Below are 23,319 nucleotides of genomic sequence, written 5' to 3'. Positions count from 1 at the left end.
CACACCAATTGTTTTAATTGATGAACTTGTTCCTACAATGTGATAATAGTGAGGACAAATACTGGGAAGCTATGCATGTGTGATATCTGTAAGTTTTTGTCATTTAGTCTTTATATCCTAATTTCTAAGCTATTCCACAATCCTCTCAATGTATTGGACTAATAATATTGTTTCATTGACATAAGGAATAATTTTTAGCTCTTGTGGGTCCCGTTGCATAAAATGAACTCTTGATGGAATGGCAGAAATACAGTTACTGGTCATTTTCGATGCAACAGGGCCAAAAAAGAAAAAGGACATTACATCTGCGTGACAGAATCTCACAGTCTCCAAGATCACATTACCTGATTGAGCTTGGGATGCTGCCTCAAAGAGCCGTTCACACTGGCATCCTACAAGGTCAAAGGTCCAGAGGTCATTTGAGGTCGCATCCACAAAGAAGAGGGTTGGGGTCTCTGGGTCTGAACTGTCAATGTACACTGCTGACCCAGGGGTCAAGCTCTCTGAGCACGTGCAGTTCTCGGTGGCTCGTTTCCTCCGTTGGCTGTTCGTGGTGCCAAACAGTGGGGTGGGGGCCCACTCGTAGAGGTCAGAGGTCATTAGAACTGAAGTAGTCTGGGTAGTCTCAGTCCAGATTAAAGTGCTATATGAAGTAGGGAGAAATAAAATAGCATGTTCTTCATTCATGTATACAAACACACAGCCCTTCAAAAAACTGGTATATGACTATGCAAATATTTTTTCCTAATTTGTTGTTAGGAAGTAGAACTGAACCAACTTGCACAAGTCTATAACAGTCTAATCACAATCATTTGTAAGATAATTTTGTTTTCTGCATAACACGATTGAAATGATACACCAAAAATAAAATGAAAGAATACATTACAAGAGACTTGATGGGTCAAATGCACACATGGAATAATGTTAATTAAAAAACCCCAGCATTTCCAGTGGATAGGATACAAACATATTTTAAGGCATAAAGCAAATTTAATATGTGTTTTCAAATATTTTTTTCATCATAGGACAACTAAAATAAAGTCGCGTTAGATTTTAGGAAATTGGTTCTAAAAACATGCGGCAATTACAAATGCCACATTATTTTCTAGAATTAGAAATGACAAAGAAAGGAGTTGATGTACATGTAGAACATAGTGTGCTGATCTTTGTTGTTGAAAAAGTGAAGAGACAGGAAATAGAGTAAGATAGGAAAGAGGTCTCACCTTCCAAAAGGATTCACACTGATTCCCTGGATGGTGTTGCCTTCTGGTGCAGAGTACAACATCTCCGTGGTTGTCATGGCAGCGGGGAGAGTAGCATCGTAACTATAGATGCCAGTATTATCACTCCAATACAGTATTTGTGAGATCCAGTCGACTACAAACCCCGCTTGGTAAGGCACCTGATTGCCCAGCTCAAGAAGCTGATATGACAAGTAAAGTTTGATTGATTTCCGTGATTGTTTCTACAATCTAGTCAATGCAATAAATCTTATATATTTTTTATGATTGCTAAGCTTTCTATTATGGGCCTCTGTTTATCAAAATGTTATGGGGTTTTATTTCATTATCATTGTCCTTGAAATAACATCAAAGCACCATGATATAGTGTTGATAAATTTTCAGCTTCAGAGAAAGCTTTCTGAGGTATTGCAAGATATTTTTTTAATCATCATTTGAAATTTTATTCCAAGCAGTTAAACAATTTTTACAGGAAAAGATTAATGTTTCTCAAGTGCTATTCTTTGCCATTTCTAATTGTGTAGCTTTAACTCTTATAAAGCAATTATTATGTTTCTATATTCTGATATATTGACTTCATTATACTGTTGACACATAAGATACAAAGATGGCATTTCAAGACATTGCAAATGTTTTGTTTTAAAATATATTTGACTATACTGCTGAGCTATCAACTTTTACGTATGTAAACCATCTTCCTATAAAAAATGCGTTTCTTAGAATATCAACATGTACATAAGCTGGATAAAAATTCCAAGTTTACACAATGACTTCTTCTGCTTATGGGAAATTCATTCCTGAAGTGATTTTGTTTCTTTTTTGTAAGTAGTGTTGTAATCTTCTCAAACTATCCTGTTGGGTGTTTCATAAAGCCTTTCATAAGATACAAATAAGTATTTACATATGACTGGTGGTCCTTTCTTGTGCTGAGAGATATAACCGTAGGTAATTGATTCAGGACCCAGGAACAAGTTCTAGTCATGCATAACTTTACAAACAACTTCATGAAACACCCTCCTGGCTCAGTTTGTGAAGTTAAATAAAAATGAAGAAAATATGAGTTTTAGATGTACATAAAGGTTGATTATTAAATGAATTGCCTTAATCATCTCACCTCAACACGCTCTGTGCCGTCCAAATTGCTGCTATAGATCTCTCGATCCCCGGCAGACTCGACAAAGAAAACTTTTTCCTCGCTGGCAACGAAGGCAATGACTGTGACCGCTGTACCACCGAGAAGTGATATCTCTTCACTAGTATCGGTATCAATCAATGTCACTCCTGCATTCCCTTTGTTCACCACTATGGTAGGTGGGGGTGGAGATACTGCATATGGAAAGAATTATAAATAAATATTTGGTTTAATTTGCGAAATTTGACCGATATGGAATAGCATGACGAAAAACTTCCATTTCAGAACACTATACCCCAGTTCCCCTTCTCTTCTCCAGCCGTAACTGCCTCAAGAAAGCAATTTAAGTATCAAAACACCCGTTTCTTGACGTTGGTCCGAAGATAAAACAACAGCCCGGCGTATACAGTCACAGCAGGGGGGCCACACACGATGGGATGCATGCGCAGCGCTGAGTGCGGTCCCTGTAATTAAGCATGCGGTCATTTTTATTCGCTTACTTTCCTTATTCGGAGGTCGATTTTCTTCGTTCGAAATTGAAAATGGACTAACATTGGGTTACTGAATACAATATGCCTTTGAAAACGTGATTAAATATGGAATACAATAATTTCATTCCGAAGGTATACAGGCAGAGAAGTCTTAGGTAATAGCGCATCTGTTGTTTATCTTTTCGTCCTTTGCTCAACGCTCACTGGCCTGTGGGGGTGAAATCGGGGCGGGGATTACCCCTGGATTACTTGGTCAAGCGCGGTTGATAAGGGCTTGGAAATGATTTTAGGAGATCCAAATGGAAAATGGGGTACAACACCGCAGTTATTGTTTCAAAGGGAAGTTTGACGTAATGGAATTAGAATGAAATCAAATATTGGTCCCCTCTGATGTTCATCAGTGGTTAATGAATTTGGGATAAGCTGGAGTAAATAATTCCTCAAATTGAAATGAGATTGAATTGAATAATCCTGAGCTTGAAAAATATTCAAAAGAAATAAACATAAGGGAAGAAATGAAGAAAAAATACATTTTAAGTTAGAATTACGATTGAAGAGAAAAGAGATAAAATAAGATTGGAGATATGAAACTCAAAATCAGAATTGAAATTTAAACTGATGTATGTTTTGATTTATCCATGAAGATAGTCAAATTACATAAGAGAAAATATATCTGTTCATCTGGACTATTAATTGAAATGAACAGTTTCACGTCCAATCCCGGACGCTTCTTCAGCTCTCTCGGATTTACAATCCAGTAATCCGGAAAATTCTTCAATGTCTCAAAGACAATAACATTGATTGTCCATCAGTACCAAGTGGCAATGACAATTTCTCACCAATTCAGATGAGCTGAAGAAGCATCCCAAATCAGACGTGAAACTGTTCTCTGTTTCAATAATAGTAATTTCAGATAAAGAGATTTATCTTTCTTCAGTAATAAGAATTGAAATCTGTCGTTATAAATCTCCAGTGTAGAGGCTCATTTTAGAAAAAAAAACACAATTACAAAGTTACTAACCATCAAACATAACTTCCAAATGTCTATTTCCTATTGGCTGAAATTAAGATGCAATTGAAACTGCATTTGTCTACAACTTTGTTTTTCTGCAAATGGGCCCTGTTCAATTAATCTCAAGATTCAAAGAATCACATGATTGTTATATCAATAAGAGTGAAAAGATTCATTAAGGATACCATATCTTACCTCCAGTGGTGATATTGACTGGGTCTGTTGCAGGCCCACTACCTATGGATGTAAAGCCTTCCACCTTAAAGGTACAAATAAAGAATGAAATTATGAAAATTTAAATATATAAATAATAATTATCACTTAGTGCCAACATTCCATAATAATAGATCTTAAGATATATTTTTTAAATGGCCTAAATCTAAAAAAGTTATTCATGTTCATTTTTTCCTTGAATTCTTTGTTTTAATTAATTTTCATTTGTTTGATAGTTGGACTGTCTTTATTTTTGTATCAAAAATAAATATACTGCAGCATTTCTATACATAGATGATTGTGGCATGCTGAATATCTACCATTCACCTCAAAATAAAAAAAAAATAGAAAAAAGAACACAAATAGACAGGGACATAATGACATCAGTGAAACCAAAGGATGAAATGATCCATCATGAATTGTTTACTGGGTTCAATGCCAAATGTAATTTTTGAATGAACAGTAGTTTAAGAAAGAAATAGCCACACTACAGAAGATCTGGGGATCATAACACAAAGCTTAGCAATTAGTGTATAACATTTTTTAAACAATTAATTGCATTGGCTACAAAGTATAATCAATCATTAAAATAAAGCAATCAATCGCTAACCATTTTGGGGTTCTATGAATTTTTACAAAATAAAAATTCAGGATCGTTTCCAGTATCCTCAATACAAATTCATATGATCTTCTCACCTGAAAGAAATAAGTGGTGTTAGCCGTTAGGTTGGAGAATGTGTACTCAGTGACATCTTGGCTGACATTGAACATAGTTAGCTGCTCCGCATCAGTACCCCAAGACACAGAATACCCTTCAAAAACACCATTGATCTCTGCAGGTTGGGACCAGCGAAATTCAGCTGCATAGACAGTGGTTCCAGCCATGATGTCAGTGGACTCTAAAGCAAAGGCTCTTGGGTCAAGAGGAACAGAGGGTACTGGAGAGAGATTAAGAGATATCAATATTTAAATCAGAATGAAAAAAAAGCTTTGGAACAAGATTATGTATTCAAATTCTTTTAAATAGTTGATATCACATAAATAAAAGTGTGTTAACATCCAACTGTATGCAGAGAGTAAGGTAGGTTTCAATTCAATGCAACAAGACAAGTCTTTCTTTTTGTTAAAAATACTCTGCATTTATATTTTATACCACTTTAGTATTTTCAGGGAGAAAATTTCATTCTATTGCAATGTCAGCTCACAGAAATTCCACACACAATTTGAGAGCCAATCACTACAACCAAGCAATGTTAAAAAAAAACACCCTTCAAGGTTAAAAAAAAATGTAAGGCCTCTTTATCATATTATCAAGAAATGCTAGAATTCAATGATAAAATTTGTGCTCAACCAATCAAATGATACCATTTCAGAAGCTTGTAACTTGACTCTGATATTTACATGTTGTGAAACAGGGTTCAGAGTAAATTTTGGACGAACCTGACATGGGTGACATCATCTGAGAGGCCGTTTGAGGCGTCGTGGCCCAGTAGGTGTAAGGACTGATTGTGATGCCAAGAGACTGGAAAGGTGTTAGGTCTCTGATGTTATAGAAAGGATTCTGAAAAAAAAAAGGATATAAAATGTAATATTCATGAGTGGAGAGGGTGTAATGAATACAAATGTGACATATTAAATTGATCATTTTCAATTAGCATACTCAGATTTTTTTTTATCAAAAACATACTTTTAATTCATATTTTTCTTTTTATGTTCTTATACTGACCTGGATGGAGGTAAAGGGGTGTGGGAAGGAAGACCTGTGGGTCATGGTAATTCGGTTAACCTTTTCCAAACCCAGGCAGCCCCTTCATCTCTATTCCAGGTCCTTTGTACTATATCAAGTATGTCATATTGATTATGTAATTTTTAATGTCGAATAAATAATAACAATAATCATAATAAAATATGTTACTTTGTGATGTTGATAAAATTAATTTGATGAGAAGTTTTCATCTAATAAAAGACAGGTTTACAAAAAAATGATTTCATACCAAACAAAGCAGCACTGAAAGTCTGTTGAAGCAACATGTAAAACCTAGTTACTTGAAAATAAACTTTTATATAATTGAATTAAGACTTAGTACTATGAAGAATAAAAATATCAAATCCAGGATTAAACTGCATTGTAGTCACCTGTACAGTCTCTTCATAAGTTCGTTCTGGAGCTACCACAGCTATGGTGTAAAACACGATTCCGTAAGTGACCTCTGTGCTGGCCTGCCATGTGATATTGAAGTCGTCCCATGTACCTGTGACCTGGATAGAAGAGGATGGGATTTCTTGGGCCACTACAGTTGGGCGCTCGCTGTAACCGTCTGTGAATAATGAAAAGGACAACTGATACATCATTGCCAAATATATCTAAACCTGTAAATGAACCTACAGTAATGTTGTACCGGGAAAATTTACAAGGGTGGTTTTTAATCTGCCAAGAATACATTGTAAAATCTTTGACCTCATGTAAATTAACTTGTTCCATTGTATAAAATATCAGTTCACATTAAAAAAAATATTGGTGATAGAGCTCTCTGTTTACTTTTTAACTGGGATTTTGTACCAATCCAACATTTCTATTGTAACAACCTTGATACCTTCAACATTGAACTTATGACCTTCAAAAGCTAATCTTTTCTAGCAACTGTATGTGATATTTGTGGGAGCCAGCACATTTGGATGGGTTTTTTTACCGATAACTGTCGCTATAAACATGCTCTTCATAAAAATAATAACAACAACAAATCAATAATAATTATTTCTTATACACACTTTCTAATATATCATCACTCAAGGCACTAAATAATGCATATTATACATATACAAGAAACAATAACAAGGAACATAATCATAGTCATAAACATAAATAAAAGGAAAACATTATCATAATCATAATCATTATCATCATCATCATAATCATACATTAGCCTTGATCAAACTAAATCAATAAATAAACATAATGAACAGATATTGTATACTCATACCTGGTAAAGGTTTGAGAGTGTCCTGTACAACGGTCAATGCCTGGACATCAGTGGCCGGTAGTAAGGCTGGTCTCTGGCCACGGTCATCACTGACCTCTACTCTAGATTGGCTGTTGATCCAGAAGAGTTTGGAGCTGTAGAAATGCAGTGCCAGGCTCCTGAAAGCACACGGTCAAAGGTCAAAGTTGATAATGATGTCAAACAATTTCTTGCTTTTGAATAATCACAAACAACTTAAGAATTATTATTTCTTTTTTTCTAAATTGAAGCAAATAATACAAAAAGAGAGAGAAATTGCATATTATTTATATCTTTATTGGAACCTTCGTGGCATGGTGGTATAGACCCTAGCCTCTTAAAGACAAGATCTAAGGTTCAAATCAAAGTCACAGCAATAAAATGCAAATCTTAATAGGCAAATAGATAGAAAGCACTATTTAATTGATTAATACTAGCTTTACCAAAAAAAATTGTACAGTTTTTGGAAAAGAAACAAATCAAATGAAAAAGAAATACCCAAGCCAGAAAAAAAAATCATTAGAACATAATTTTTATTTTCCATTGAAACCTGGGTAATGAAGTCAACATGAAACTCAAAAATGAAAAAGACACATACATTAATTAGATTAAAATGTGTACTTACGTTGTCTCCGTGAGCACTTCGCCAATCTCTTCTGTCGTTGACATTGGATCAGGGCTGTTGTATTATGGGAATGGGTAACCATGGAAACAGACACAAAACAGAAAGGAAATGGAGGTATAGGTGAAAACTCAAAATAAACTCAAAATATGAAATTGAAGAAGCAAGCATGCATGAAGGAGTAAATAGTGAACAACTTGTGAAGACCAAATTTTGTGAAATGTTGGATGTAGTTGGGGTAAAAACACAGTGATCTAAAATTAAAGAAATTATAAATAAGGACATACAAAATGGGAGTAGAAAAAGAGAAATTGAATTGTCATTATGTAATATGAATGCACAGATGATATCATTACATACTCATGTTTAACAATTTTTTTATACACACAGGTTCTCCCAGCACATATTTTATATGACCATACATATTTCCATGGCAAGGTTATAATTTACTACTGTGATTTTTTTTTCAAATCTTATTTCTCTTATTTTTTTATTTCTTCCACTTTTTTCATCTTCTTTTTCCTTTCTTTATGCCATTTCCATTTCCCTTCTCCTGATAACATTGGCTCCTCCTGTTTTTAGCCTTATATTTTGGCTTCACCACTTTTTAATTCTCTAAACTTATTCTTTCCATCCCTCTCTTGCCAACCCTCTATGACAACTACCTTATCCCTGCCAGCTGGGCACGGAACAACTTCAGCTCCTCCACCGAGTTCTCCCTGGAAACAACAAACCAATAGACATATCCGCCATCAAGGTCAAGGGTCAATCCAGCAACGACATCCAACAAGAGCTCACTGATCTCGTAGAACACCAGAGTGCTCTCTCCATTCAGTCTTGAGCCCTCAACGGACGACCGCGTTGTCCAGTAGATGTAGGCCTGGACCGAGTCGATGGCCAAATCCTGGACGTCGCTGGCAAAAGCGTTGATGGTGGTTAGGGATGTTACTGTGGATGATTGGTTGGATAATCTTCCACGGAGTATCTGCAGAAAAAAAATTATCAATATTACAAAACAAATAACTTAACATATTCTTAATCTAATATGGCATCAAACATGGACTATATGTGAATAATTTGTTTTGCCTTCCTACTCCTCAAAACAAATCAATGTATGGCATGAAACCTCTCCATTATTAGTATAACAAATACTATTTGAAACAGAAAAAAAACAACAGTAACAAAAAAAATCGAAGGAAAATTCAAATAACTATGCCTTCCTTTTTTTTGCAGAATGCCAATGTTGATGTGATGTCACCAAGAAATTCCAATCAGAAATGGATACTCTATTTTACAAAGCCAGTAGCCAAGCTATAAAATCTTTTAAAAGACCCAATATACATGTGCAGATAGCATTTATGTTTTCATTGACCTTGTGAATGCTTCCATATTCTACATTATAACTGATTTTAGAAGTGCTGTGGCTCAGTGGATAAGTCTCCAGACTGTGAACCACAAGGTCCGGGGTTCAAATCCCATCACAGCACTAGCGTCCTTTGGCAAGGCGTTTATCTACATTTGCCACTCTCGACCCAGGTGTAGTAAATGGGTACCCGGTAGGAAGGAATTCCTTGAATGCTTGATGCGCCGGATCAGGGTAGCCGTGCTAAAGCTGGGGTAATAGTATGCAGCGCTTAGAAACATTTGTATTAAGCGCTATATAAAAAATGGCATATTATTATTTTACATAAAAGTGTGAATTCATTTGCCTCAGAAAAAGGGATCTTATTGTAATGGAGAGAAAGTGTTTAAGAACACATTGCATGGTCTCACATTGACTGTGTGTTATATTTAACTAGTCTTAAAAATATACATTTTGAGATAACCATCAATATTACAGAGAAAGGATTAGCCTATAATATTATTCATACAGAAAAACTAATGTTTTTGAGAGGAAAGTACTCCTTTTGCTACATGTACTTGGTAACTTAATTAGGGTGATATGAATGTAATGTGTGGTGAATTGGCGTGTTATCATTCAAGTGGGTCTATATTACAAGACTACACAGCTTAGAATGGTGTATTATGCTAACCAGGGGCCCCGTTTCATAAAAGAGTTACCACTGATGTAACTTTGCCATAATGGCTACTACCATGGTAACAGGGCTCAGCAGCCAATAAGAATCAAGGTTACCATGGAAGTTGCCACAATGGCAAAGTTACAACAGTTGTAACTCTTTATGAAACAGACTCCTGTTGTGAGAAGTTGAGGACTTGAGATAGCACTATTGAGGCTATTTCTCTTTTAATAGATTTTCTAAAGAAATTATTGTCACCATCATATTAAAGATAAATTCCAGTATTGGTAACGATCTCAAAATGACTTTTTACAGAATCTACTACAATGACCACCCAAGTGTCTGTTTGTATGAATAAAAAATATGTGCCAAAGGATTCTGGAAGAAATTGTGTAATTGCTGAGAAATAAGCAAAATAAGCGCGGATTCGGTCACTTCCGTCGGGTCTTTATTCCAGCAATAATAATACACTGTCCCACGTGTGCCTATCTGTGTTGGTGATCTTCAGTGTAAACATTTTTCAGCATAGATTTCAAGATTTCACAAAGTTCAGTTTATGTAACTGTACCAGATCTAGATACTCGATGATATACTGACAATTAAGCCTGGTTTTACAGACTCTCTCATGAAATCAGTGTTTACTGCAACTACTGGTATTTCTCTTTAAAGGGGAAGTTCACCCTGAAGAAAACTTTGTTGTAAAAATAGCAGAAAAAATAGTAAAAAATATTGGTGAAGGTTTGAGGAAAATCTGTTAAAGTGTAAGAAAGTTATTAGAGTTCAAAGTTTTGGATTTGTGACGTCATAAACGAGCAGCTGCCTCATGTGTTATGTAATATAAAATGTATGAATTTCAAATTTTGTATGGTTCCTGATGACTTAATTTTGTTTTCTTTTCATGATCGGATGTGAAATGATTTGTCTATTGATATACAAAAGGTACAGTGAAAACTATTTTCAATTTTCTGAGAAAATGGCATTTTATTGTTTTTTACCATTCGCTATGTAGGAATGCTGCTCGCATATGACGTCACAAATCAAATAATTGAAATTCTAATAACTTTTTAATTATTTGATGAATTTTTCTCAAACCTTCGGCAATATTTTTTATTATTTTTTCTGCTATTTTTACAATAAACTTTTTGTCAGGGTGAACTTCCCTTTTAAATACATTTTCCAAAGAAATTCTTGTCACCATCATATTAAAACTTGCCATTTATTCTTTACCTGATTCAAGTCTGGATCAGACCAATAGAGGAATTCACTAAGCCAGTCTACGGCTATTGCATCAACTGAACTACTGACCCCTGATGGGTCAAAGGTCAGTTGATCATCTGTTACAGCGCCCTCTGCTGACCTGTATAGGTCACCCATCACAGAACTCCAAATGTAATAGCCTTGGTACCAGTCAATATCTGGTGAAAAACCAAAGGGAATGGGTTCAATAGAATTTTACTAGCCATTTTGGCCGCAACATTGAAAGCAGAAATCAGCCTTTTTCCTCTGTTTTTCAGTATACAGGTAAAACAAAGCGGTTCGGAAAGCTGGTGTGAAAATGACCATGCCTTATGGTAAGCCCAAAACAATGGTACAAATTAAATTCCTCTCTGGTTATCAAGTGGGAAGAACAATTGAAAGAATATTGAAGTTCAGAATTTTTTTCTGATCAAAATAAAAACAAACCAACACTAAATGCCTTGAATCTTGGTGGATTCCCTTGTGTCATAACATTGAAATAATGTTAAAATGGCACGAAAACAGTAATCCAATGACCCTAATAGGAATGCAATTTAAAAAAGAAGTCACAGTTACTCTAAGAATCATCAGAACCACCATACCTTTAATGTTTGCCGTGGGTGATAAGAGCCACGATTCTCCATTGCCATCGAGACGACTCCGCCAGACATCAGAAGCATTAGCAAGTAACAAGTATGGCTCCACATCAACTGTTCAGATCAAATTCATTAATATCACAGACTTTAATAATAATAGCCAATTTTAAAAAAGCACTTTTCCCAGAATGGCCCAAAGCGCATTACAGCATATTATTACCCCGGTCATTGGATTCTTTTCAATCAAGCATGTAAAGTGCACAATTTCCACTCCCTGGGGAGCATTCCTTGCAGCCACATTACGGCACTGGCAAAATCAAACATACAATATCTTTCGCATCCTACCGGTTACCCATTTAGCACCTGGGTCGAGAGTGGCAAAGTGTGGATTAACGCCTTGCCAAAGGATGCTAGGCGGCGGTGGGATTCGAACACATGACCCTCTGTTTATAAGGTGAGAGTCAGAACCACTACACCACGGCTCTTCCATTAGAACCTAGCACAAATTATCAAGGGCCTAATACTGAATGGGTTAAAGTTTGTAAAGACTTGATGTAATAGACTGCAAGTGCCACAGAGACATGGCTGTTGACTTAAAAATTGAAATTACTGTCCAGAATTGACACATGAATTAAACATACAATGCAATTGTTTGGTTGGGTGTACTATAAATACATATACACACAGCTAATTTTATATTGCTTATTTCTCTCATTTTGGCACAAGCCATTTTTGACATCCTGAACAACAAAGGTCAATGTTCACTACCACAGCATGAAAAAAAAAATGTCTTGCCAGGGTCATCTGTTGGTGAACGAAGCAGCAAGCAAGAGGCCACCACGCCTCATCTGGCGCAGTTGAGAACACCAATAGTTGATGCAATGTAATGTTTATAATTCTACACTTTTTTGTTACTTAACATTTATATTTTATTTCTGAAAATTGTAAGCGCTCTGATACTCTTTGTGCATAGTGCATATAAATAACCGTCATTATCATTATTATCTGATTGACTAGACACTGGAGCATTTAGCACTGTTTGAAAAATCTCATTCATGTACTAGTATTGAAAATTAGTTTGAAACGTTAGCAGTTTCTATCTGCAATTTATAGTGGTAACTCCATACATAGAATAACAACGAAACATATCGTATATCATCATGGCAAAATCTAGGTCCATAGGAACAATATTATGAAGAAAATAAATTTGTAATTTGTGTAGGTATAAGCTGTCTACACCTACCTTCAATGAGCGTAGATCCAGAAAATGTCTCCGATAAAGGGCCAGGACCAGCTATAGAATAGGCCCGGACTTGGACTGAGTATTCAGTGCTTGCGTTGAGGTTCTCAATCAGAGCTGAATCTTCTTGTAGACCAGTGAGAGTCATTGTGTTGCCAATTTGAAGATTGGTTAATATGATTTCATAAAGCCACTCCTCCCATGCTGCCTCCCCTGCAGGATGGATAAATGCAGGATTAACATATAGTGGTTTTTTTTCAATAATACAATACAAACTCACATAATAAAATGCCCAATGCTAATTTTAAGATTTTTATACAATTTGAATAAGCAATTTCTAGACTTTGAAATAATATATCACTTGTCAAACTTGAATGATCTAGATGGAGTTCTAAACTTCTGAAAATACAAGGTTCAAGACTTCAGGATCATAAGCATGGTGCTGGATTTGGCCATCAGAATCACTAATCAAAATGGCTGCTTCGTAAGACAGACAAAATGAAACAGATCTTGGAATACAATGATTTCTCAAAGAATATTTCTAAAAACATAAAATCTGAAGATGAATGAAAAAACCTGCCTTTGCCAGGAATACTCAAAGGTCTTGTCCATGTGATATCCGCCGTGCCTTCCGTAAAGAGGACTTGTAGATCCGTGGGAGGGAATGCTGGGATAGGTATCGGTTGGTACGTTGGATAGAAGATATCTAAACCATGGTAGCCATCAACGCACAGGAACAAATCAGCTTGCGTGAACGTCCCTGTGTTCTCCTCGAAAAAAAGGCGTTCATCATCCCGATAATTGTATTTCGGATCTGCAAGAGAACAAGATGCAACACTGCCGCTCTCTTTCGCAAAGGTCCATGTTAGAGATCTGTTGAAGTAAACCATACTGGTAACGTTGATAAACTGATGGTCCGATCCGGCGTCCGCGACATGCATCACTTGCTGGTTGGTGCCGTCTAGCGAGGAGCTGTGCATTGAATTGCCGGTGGAGTTAGTATAGAGTATCTGGAAGGATTCAGAGAGGACGGTGAAGGCTGAGGAGTCAAGGAGACTGATGATGAGGTCCGCATCGCCGGAATTGATGGTGTAGGATGTCAGGGGTGCTCGGCGGATTCCGACATTTTGCTCACTCCAGAATAGATACCTGAGCAAGAAAAGGACAAGAATCGTATTTGAACAAACTGCAACACTATCCTTCATTCACTAATTCATTCAAACATGCATAAAATATCAGGCAAATATTTATCATTGATAAAATCGTGAAAACATTGTAGAAAGACAGAAAACTAGAGTTGAGGTTTCCACCAACCACACAGACTGGAGATCCATTGTGGTCAAATCCAAGAAGAGTGGAGTGCCAAACAGTTTCTGTCTTGAATATGTGTCATTTATAATTATTTGCCTGTATTTTCTTAGCAAAAACATGCTTTATAAACAAAGTCACAATTATTACATTATGAAATGACACCCAGGACCAATCATGGGGAGGGTTCACAAACATTGAAGTCTGAATGAAAATCACATTTAATCCACAGTTCGTGCGGGACACTAAACGTCAATGGAAAGAACAAATCACTCTCAAAGGAGGAGCTCTTCTGTGTATAAATCAATAAAACAAAACTGCACGTTGGCACTTAATCATGGCTTATTACATATGCAGACTTGACAATGTGAAAGACCCTCGGTCAAGGAAAATCTGAAATATCAAGCTTACCCACTGAATGGATCAACTTTCATCTCCGTAGGTACAGACCCAATATTAGCCACAGCAGTGGAACAATCAGAGACATTCAGATTACAGCGTAAAATCTAAGGACAGGAAAACAACAACATATTGTGTAAATTTATCCTAGTATTACTATCACCATTGTCAAATGAATTTAACACCTGACATTGTCTTATCCCCTATTTTTCATTGAACAAGGCATTTGAGAAGACTTGATATATCATGACACAATAGACATGAAGAACATCATAGAGGGTTCATTTAACTTTACTCTTTTAAAATAAGGGGTCAATGGTAAATAATATATTATACAAACTTGGACTGAAAAAAAATGCTAACAGATGATTCTTGTATTTCATGAAATAAGGAGTTAATTGTAATTGTTAAAACTGAAGAGGCATTGCTGCGGGGAAGGAATATGAGCAATATAAACATGTAGACCCGTATTCTGATGTCAATTTCACTTAGACAATGGTTTAACTCTTTTATGGATACATCTAAGTTTGTTTTATTGATTGCGCTCTTTCCCAAGAGAGAATAAACACTATTTTAGCTATCATTCTGAGACAATTATTCATCAGCTGTACACCAAATGTGAAGACAAACTGTACATCTACAGTTTGAGATCTGTGTCTCAATTGGCTATCCATAGTTAAACCTCAACTTTAGATCCGAGTCTGAATTGAACCCATGTACAGCATTCAGTTCCACGACATTTGCTCCGGCGACAATTGCTCTGATGGAGAATCTGCACATTGAGCGAATCATAAAACACAACCTCCTACACTAAATAAACCCTAATCATAATATTTACATTATTCTGAACCAAAAACTATATTACAATCCTAACTCTAATCCTATGCCTTCTGAGATATTAAGACCGGAGCAATTGTCGCAGGAGCAAATGTCGTGTCACCCAGCATACAGGCCTTAATGACAAGATTATGACATAATAATAATTATACTTGCTTATATAGCGCTTAATACTTACTTTGTCAGAAGTCTCTAAGCGCTCTACAGTATATGCAGCATAATTACCCTGGCTTTAGCAGTGCAGCTGTTATGCGCACTGCGTTTCAAGGAATAAGTTCCTGCCAGGTACCCATTTACCTCACCTGGGTTGAGTGCAGCACATTGTGGATCAATTTCTTGCTGAAGGAAATTACGCCATGGTTGGGATTCGAACCCAAGACCCTCTTTTTCAGAGTCCAGAGACTAATCCACTGGGCCACAACCCTCCACATAAACATTATGCATGTGTTTATTGAGTTCTAAGTGACTGATGAACATTTTTAAAAATATCCAGCCTACCTCAGTTCCCTGAACAAAGTAGAGCTGGTCGTTCAACCAATCAACATCAAGCTTGGTGGGAGTTGCATTCTGATTGGTGTAAAGGACTTCCGATGTTGCAAGGGTCAAGTTACCAGGGTCAATGGTACGACGGTGGATTTGCCCGTCAGAGTCGCTGATGAAAATGAAGTTTTTCCAGTAGTCCACAGCAACATCTACACACATAAATGTGAATGATATAAAGAAAAAGTTATTGGAATAGTAAGGCCTCCCACACACCCAATCCATGATTTTGATTGGCTGATGATCATCGTTACCATGGTAGTTACCATTGGATGGCAAAGACACTATAATAATAACTATTATGCAACGGGCCCTGCTTGAAAAAAAAAATCTTGAGGAAAGACAGCTGACATCAACTATACCTTGCTAAAATAAGGTTTATACATATATTGATCAATTGAAGGTTAGATATATAAAGGTTGTAATTAACGTCATGGTAGGTGATCCTGAGTGTAAGGAGACAGCTCCCCCCCCCCCCCCAAAAAAAAAAAGAAATAATAATAATAATAAAAATAAAGAATAAAAAAAAAAAAAATGAAATAAAATTAAATAAAATAAATAAAAAATAAGTTAATTAAAAAAAGAATAGAGCATAACAATCACCTGATATGGTAGAGTTTTCATTATCCACAGTGTGTATGTCACTAGGAACAGGATCAGCACCACTTAGCTTTCCATACTCTACCAAGGAGACTGAAGATATTTCAGATAATGCAGTAGAGCTTAAACTTGTGACACCGATGACAATGTATGGGACTATGCCAGGATCTATACAAAAAAAGAAATTGGTTTATGTTAATAATGCCATTTAAAATAACTTTCATTCGAGTGCCATATACCTTTAAACTGGTGAAATTGCTTCTAAAAAGACCAAAATACATATTAAGTATTAAACAATTTGTGAAATGTGACAGGAGGTGATTATTTACCATCCAACTATCAGGACACTACCCAACTCCCTTAAAAGGGGTCAAACTAAGAGGGGAAAATGCAGTTGTCAATTAAGTTAACAAAATAGAGTAAGACTGTCAACAGGATTACATTAACTCTTAACATGCCACGCACACTACTAAACCAATGCCACAGTGCTAATCCGATGCTAATCCCCTGTGCCAGCCACAAAACCCCCCTGTGCCACATTGATTTTGGGATCGCGAGTCGTATTCACTCCTTCCAATAGTCATGATTACAATTGCTTGTAACTCTCTAACGATTAGTTTATCCACAAAATATTGTTCAGTAAAGTTGTAGGAAATTTCATACCCCTTATAATGATGTCATCATTGTGTGGATTGGTTATTATCTTTATCGCTAAAATATGAGTTGTATCAAGTAGTTCCATTTTGTGGAGTGTTTTGTATGGATCAAAAACCTAGGTCTCTTCTCTCTCAGAGGCGGAGCCATATCTTGTAAAAAATGTAGAAATACTCGAAAAAGTCGAATGTAAACCGCGTAAGTTTATCTGTCAGAAAGAAGAGTTCACACTGCACACAATAGTGCTAATTACGGCATGCATGCGATGCGCAATACAATGCAAAACGGCGTAACAATGATTGTTATTCCGAATGTGCGCAGTCATGCACGAAGCAGGCGAGGGTAGGAAACAATGCAAGCACAAAGCAATCAATAGTAGGCGTGCGAGCACGAGTGTGGCATGTTATAGTAGGATACGTAGCGTGCACGAAGCACTCAATGAGTTAATAGTACTTGTACTTTAAAGATCCTTGAACAATGAACTTTATATGAAATAAGTATCTTTATCAGAATCCATTAGAATCAAGCTGTGAAAGAACATTAGATTGAAGGATTAGCAACATTTACTGATGATTTTTATTTTCATCAATACCATACATCTGAAATTACCTTTATTAGTAAGTTTATTATCCAAAAAATCTAACAAAGTAGGGTTTTTTATCATCAAGATAACAACCAATTAAAAATTAGGAAATTTAATGGGCTATCTTTTTTTTTATTAAAAAGTGCAATCCATAACCAAGATGGATGGCGAATAATTGTGAAGACATCATCAGTCCACAAGACTGGATTCCGAATCAGAAACATGGCATAATAAAACTCTCAATTACTTTCAGGCTCCGCTCCTGTCGTAACATTGACTGTATCGCTCATTCCTGCTCCTTCCATGTTCCTCGCTCTCACGGATACAGCGTAGAGAGTCGACGCCCTCAGAGATGGATCAATCACAGTGGTCTCCGTTGCTGACCCGTCTTCATTCTTGACAAACGCAGCCTCATTGAGGAAGCTTTGGACACCAATGACGTAGCCTATGATTGGTCCATTGGGGAAAGGGGGCGGGTCCCAGGTCAGAGAGATCGTTGTCGGACTGGAGCTCACGATGCTGGTGATCGTTGGAGCAGTTGAAGGAACTAGGGGATAAAGATAAATAGTGAATGAACAGGGACTAGAAAACTATATTACATCACAGGAAATGAATAAATAACAAATATATTTAGGGTAGAAATATAATTCAGGGCACACATGAGTATTACAGACCCCCATTCACCCACGTGTTAAATTATGGCTTATCAAAAAATCATTAAAAATCAATCCCTCGATAGATTTTGTTTTAATTCACTGACATTGATCACAATGAACAGTGGAACAAAACTAAATACGTTAAGCAGGTACCTGCCCAGCTCAAACAAAAGTTAAATGGCCTGAAATATGACTATAATTTCGGTGAGTTCACGGCAGAAAAACCGGAACTGCATTGCCGATAATAATAATTAATATAAAATACAAAAATGCAATCTAGCCTCTCAAAACACTTTTATTATGAAAGGGTATGGACATAGCATTATCTCTATCGTTTTTCTTTTGATACACAAACATTTGATCTATTTCTAATGAATTATTTTAATCAATAAAGTCATGTAATCTTTACTTACGCCTGTCCGGCATGCTTTGCGCGCGGATGAATTACTCTCATGTGCCCTTCAGATCATAAAATATTCAGTGAGTACAAGATAAGGATCCTTGATAGAAAATTTGCACTGAGTTTCATATCTCTACAGTATAGGAACCTTTCATTGTGGGCCCAAATTATCTGAGGCAAGGGTCTATGGCAATGGAAAGTTATATTGAAATTGATTCACATTCACCAGGTCTATGAAGAAAAATACATATTTCTTACCTCCAGAGGGCAATGTCCGCACACTGCTGCTAGTGGGCGATGTCAGGGTATGTCTAGGAGTGATCACCCAGATGATGCGGAATTGATACTCGGCGTATGGAATAAGATCTGTGATGTCCAGAGTCGTCTCTGATATTGGCTGGAGGTGTCAACCAAGAGAGAGAAAAAATGAGTATAAAGGCAGAGGCCCATATTCTGAAGTTGGGTTTAATTTAAACTCTGGTTTTAAGTTGTGGTTAACTATGGAAAGCCAGTTGTTACATAAATCTCTAACATTTGACTAATTTGACTCCCAAAACATTATTAACTGCCTGGGAAGGATAAGTATGATAGTTGTCTTCAACATTAAAGTATTAGTAAAGAGCACAGTAAACAGGAGAAGCATTCACTGTAAACAAAATTTTGAAATGTTTGGCTTCCAATAATTTTAACAGACTTAGGGGTAGGGGGTGTGGCAAGAAAATATTTGCAATCAATTGAAAATATTCTGTTGCCATTTTACAACTGATAGATCAACGTTAGCTGTAGCAAATCGGATGAAACTTCTTGTTTCAAGGAGCAGATTAGCAATCAATCACTAATTTGCAATTAACTGCAAGACATAGGGACCAAAAACAGACTTGTGATTGATCGCAAGTTTCTTGCAACACCCCATTAGGCCATGGTCTAAGTTAAACCCGACTCCAGAATACGGACACATGGAATGGGTGATTTCAAGTTCAGTGTTGACCTTTTGGTGTTGGTGTTAGGTCAATTTTTACACGATTATAACACCAAACATAAAATGAAGATGGTCCTGAAAAGTCACTCACTAGTTGTTGAGATGTCAGTTATGTGATGTGGATCAGTTTTACAAACTCTGAATAGGTTTTGGAGCAAGGGGAAGCAATCCAAATTTCAACACCAACACCAAGGCTAACACCGTACTTGAAATCACCCAATGTAATGCACAATCTTATTGATTGATATGCAGTAGTGCAAGTCCTATAAGCATGATTTGACCAATGCAGAGACAGCGACACCTTTTCTACCACACGCAATTGGACATTTAAGTGCAACTCTAATGGGGAGTTGCAAGAAACTTGTTGCGACCAATTGAAAGTCTATTTTTGGTCCCTAAATCAATGTCTTGCAATTAACTGCAAATTAGTGATTGACTGCTAATCTGCTCCTTGAAACAAGAAATTTAATCTGCTTTCCTACAGCTAGTGTTGATCTATCAGTTGTAACATTATCAACAGAATATTTGCAATTGATCGCAAATATGTTCTTGCAACACCCCCTAAGTCATACTTAGTTATTTGTGAAACACCCCCCTGGGTTATGAGGCTACTACAACCAGGGCCACATATCACAAAGTTCAGAGACTGATCTTAGGGTACATTTTTTATGTTTGATTACATTGATTATTACATGCAATTGATAATGCAAATCAACCTTTGTGATCAATCAAATGGCTTTGTGTTACTAAACTCCAGATATAAGATGAAACAGTATGCAGTTCTTTATCATGTTACTGGTAAAGTCTGGAATGTCTTTACTGACAAACTGGAATAAGCATTCTGGGCTCCGTAACACAAAGGTTTGCGATGATTTGCAAATATGAAAGAACCGCACTGATTGGTCCATGGTCAGTATTTCAAACCTAATGCGCATGTAACATTGATATTGATTGGTCAGTTCATTTAGCGATTGATCGCTAATCTTTGTGTTACGGAGCCCTGGACTTGTTTTCTAGACATTTAAATAAACTATGACTAAATATCTAATACAATAGTCTGATTTACATAGTAACAAATCTGTATAAAACATCTTATCAAACCTGTCCATTATGGCCCAAGTAAAACAAAGGTGGCCACAGTAAACAGGTGGCCTTTATAGAAACACATTTATTTCCTTTAAAGTACTCTTCATAATTAAGGTGCATGATGATTTTTCTATTCTATTTAAGATGCAAATGTTGTACATATCTTAATATGGTGTAGGGGCATTATGTGTTTTTGTTTTTAATTTATTTTTGTTTTGGTTTTATGAATGGATATATTTTGCACCATGTTTAAGTCAAACGAGTTTCTTAAATCTTAATTAAGGGACTCTACACTTCAGACATTTTTCTTTTGTTTATGCTTAGCTCCTACTTATCATCAATGTAACATTATATTTTGTAAACTTCTTTTCTTGTTATGCATGGTGAAAAATAAAACTAACAAATATTCCTTTCAAATTGGAGACAATTTGGGAGGCCGCTGAAAACATGTTTTCACAATGGACAGGTGGCCACTACTACAGGTTTGACTTATTTAAATAGTCCTGGTACCAATCCATGATCTAGATATCTCAAATTCAATTTAATCCCTTTTTCAAAATGAGAAAAAAAATAATTGTGGTAAAATAAAGGATATATAGGCATTTAAAAGATTATAAAAAAGTGTCATTCTTTTTTTTTTTAATGTAGCAAAGAAAAATTGAAGACCCGTTCATGCATAATGTTACAAACAGACTGGTGAAACCTAGTCTGCAGGCACAGACCCTGATTGGAACTTTGATCAACAAGTGTGCCTCCACGCAAAGACTAGCATATACAAAACTGCCTTCAGTACACAAGGCATGAGTAGGCTGCACATTCAGACCCTTATCTCGAGTGAAGGGTTTGCCCAGCAGACTAGGTGAAACCTGCCCTCCCCTCCCCCCTCAGCATGTGACCATTCAGCATACCTCTCCTGACCCATAATAGTTCCAAGCCCTGCCCCCTCCCTCAGTATATCTCCATTCCACCAGATAGGTAACATCTTGATGACTGGCCGCTGTCCAGGAGAGAGTGAGGGATGTCGTTCCTATGTTACTTGGCAGTGGGGATGACGGCTGACCTATTACACCTACAAAAAAAATATAGGAATTATGACGAATCTTTGATGGGCTACATAAATAGACCTATAGATACAACATATGTCAATATAGTACTAAATCTTAAAGTATGATATCAGTATATAAAAAATGATATGTAAATTACAATTGATATAGAAGGAAAATCAACTGAATACCGTAAACCAACAAGAGTGTCGATGGGGCGAGCACATAATACGCCCGCCTGTAACAAGGAAAATGGAGTTATTGGTCAAGCAAAAAAAGTGGAAGTGCTTTCCATTTTCAATCGCCTTTATGAAAACGAATGTGTTAACAACAAAAGCTTAATGAAGGGTAAGATGAAAATATGTCACTGTGACCTTGACATTTGACCTTTTGACCTCATAATCAAGAGACTTCTTGGGATCCATGCTACTATCACACACACCAAATTATATGAGCCTAGATTAAGTTAAACTGAAGTTGGTGTGCTTACAAGGACTTCAGAAGGGAAAAATGAAAATATGTCACTGTGACCTTGACCTTTGGACCTCAAAATCAATAGGCTTCCTGGGATCCATGCTAGTATCATACACACCAAATTATCTGAGCTTAGGTAATAAACTGTAGTTATCGCGTTTACAACAAAAAATTAACGGACGGACAGACGGACATTGAGCGTGATACAATTCATCCTATCCTGTAGCCGGGTGGGTCATAAAAAAAAGTATGTAAATACATATTGCCATATGTAACTGCATTATTTGTCTTTCATAAGATATTCAGAAAATAAATAAAAAAATAAGTATTTTTCAGCAAACTCATTCATATTATACACTACGTTAACCATTCATGTGAACAATCTGAACTTGGAATGATTTAATGAGAAGTAATATCACAAGTTTACATTTTACAATAAATGCATGTACTATCAGTATCAATTTAATCGTGATGTAAGTGTATTTATGATGTAGAATTTGTGTAAATTGAGTTGTTCCTTGTTTGATATTGATTGTATTTTTTATGTAAATGATTGTAAAGGGTAATGCAATTCTGCTTTTCAGCCGCTATAGACACCCTTGTTAAATTAAACCGTTTTAAATTAAAAAATAAATAAAGTTTGAATATTAGGGAATGCTTGAGTGCCTACAAGTATATGGCGGCTCGGCTACAGCCGGGGACATAATATGATACCAAGTGTCAAAGTGCAGAAGAGTATAGTAACTACGCTATATAAATGGTCAATATTTCTATTATTAGTAGTATTATCATCATCATCAACAACAACAGAAACAACATCATCATTATTACTATCATTATTTTTATAAATTTTGAAAAGAACTATTAAAATAATCATCAGGTGAACATTCATTTAATCAAAGTACATGTACATGTATTCTGAAAAAAACAAGACATTATGAAAATTGGGGAAAATACAGT

General features: G+C 36.2%; 2 protein-coding genes across 2 annotated transcripts in view; both read right to left on the bottom strand.

Annotated features, from left to right (window-relative positions):
- LOC121413478 (proto-oncogene tyrosine-protein kinase ROS-like) overlaps window positions 1–11,139 on the bottom strand; it is a 36,228-nt gene extending 25,089 nt beyond the window's left edge. The window contains 11 exon segments of the mRNA XM_041606301.1: window positions 345–643; window positions 1,224–1,423; window positions 2,356–2,567; window positions 4,072–4,135; window positions 4,786–5,027; window positions 5,530–5,650; window positions 6,226–6,407; window positions 7,071–7,228; window positions 7,714–7,767; window positions 8,376–8,695; window positions 10,956–11,139. Coding sequence (XP_041462235.1) covers window positions 345–643; window positions 1,224–1,423; window positions 2,356–2,567; window positions 4,072–4,135; window positions 4,786–5,027; window positions 5,530–5,650; window positions 6,226–6,407; window positions 7,071–7,228; window positions 7,714–7,767; window positions 8,376–8,695; window positions 10,956–11,102 — 1,999 coding nt within the window. The 5' untranslated portion in view covers window positions 11,103–11,139.
- Window positions 11,102–23,319, bottom strand: part of LOC121412822 (proto-oncogene tyrosine-protein kinase ROS-like) — a 32,275-nt gene continuing 20,057 nt past the window's right edge. Inside the window, exons 6-15 of the mRNA XM_041605584.1 lie at window positions 21,751–21,911; window positions 19,036–19,174; window positions 17,969–18,268; window positions 16,488–16,652; window positions 15,843–16,036; window positions 14,520–14,614; window positions 13,381–13,949; window positions 12,804–13,013; window positions 11,541–11,674; window positions 11,102–11,143 (exon numbers count right to left, since the gene is read on the bottom strand). Of these exons, the coding sequence (XP_041461518.1) occupies window positions 11,102–11,143; window positions 11,541–11,674; window positions 12,804–13,013; window positions 13,381–13,949; window positions 14,520–14,614; window positions 15,843–16,036; window positions 16,488–16,652; window positions 17,969–18,268; window positions 19,036–19,174; window positions 21,751–21,911 (2,009 nt within the window). The remainder of the gene's footprint in view (window positions 11,144–11,540; window positions 11,675–12,803; window positions 13,014–13,380; window positions 13,950–14,519; window positions 14,615–15,842; window positions 16,037–16,487; window positions 16,653–17,968; window positions 18,269–19,035; window positions 19,175–21,750; window positions 21,912–23,319) is intronic.

The sequence above is a fragment of the Lytechinus variegatus genome, chromosome 4 (genome assembly GCF_018143015.1).
Source record: "Lytechinus variegatus isolate NC3 chromosome 4, Lvar_3.0, whole genome shotgun sequence".
NCBI classification, from domain to species: domain Eukaryota; kingdom Metazoa; phylum Echinodermata; class Echinoidea; order Temnopleuroida; family Toxopneustidae; genus Lytechinus; species Lytechinus variegatus.
Note: the sequence above shows the minus strand (reverse complement) of the source record. Positions and strands in the feature narration are given on the sequence as shown.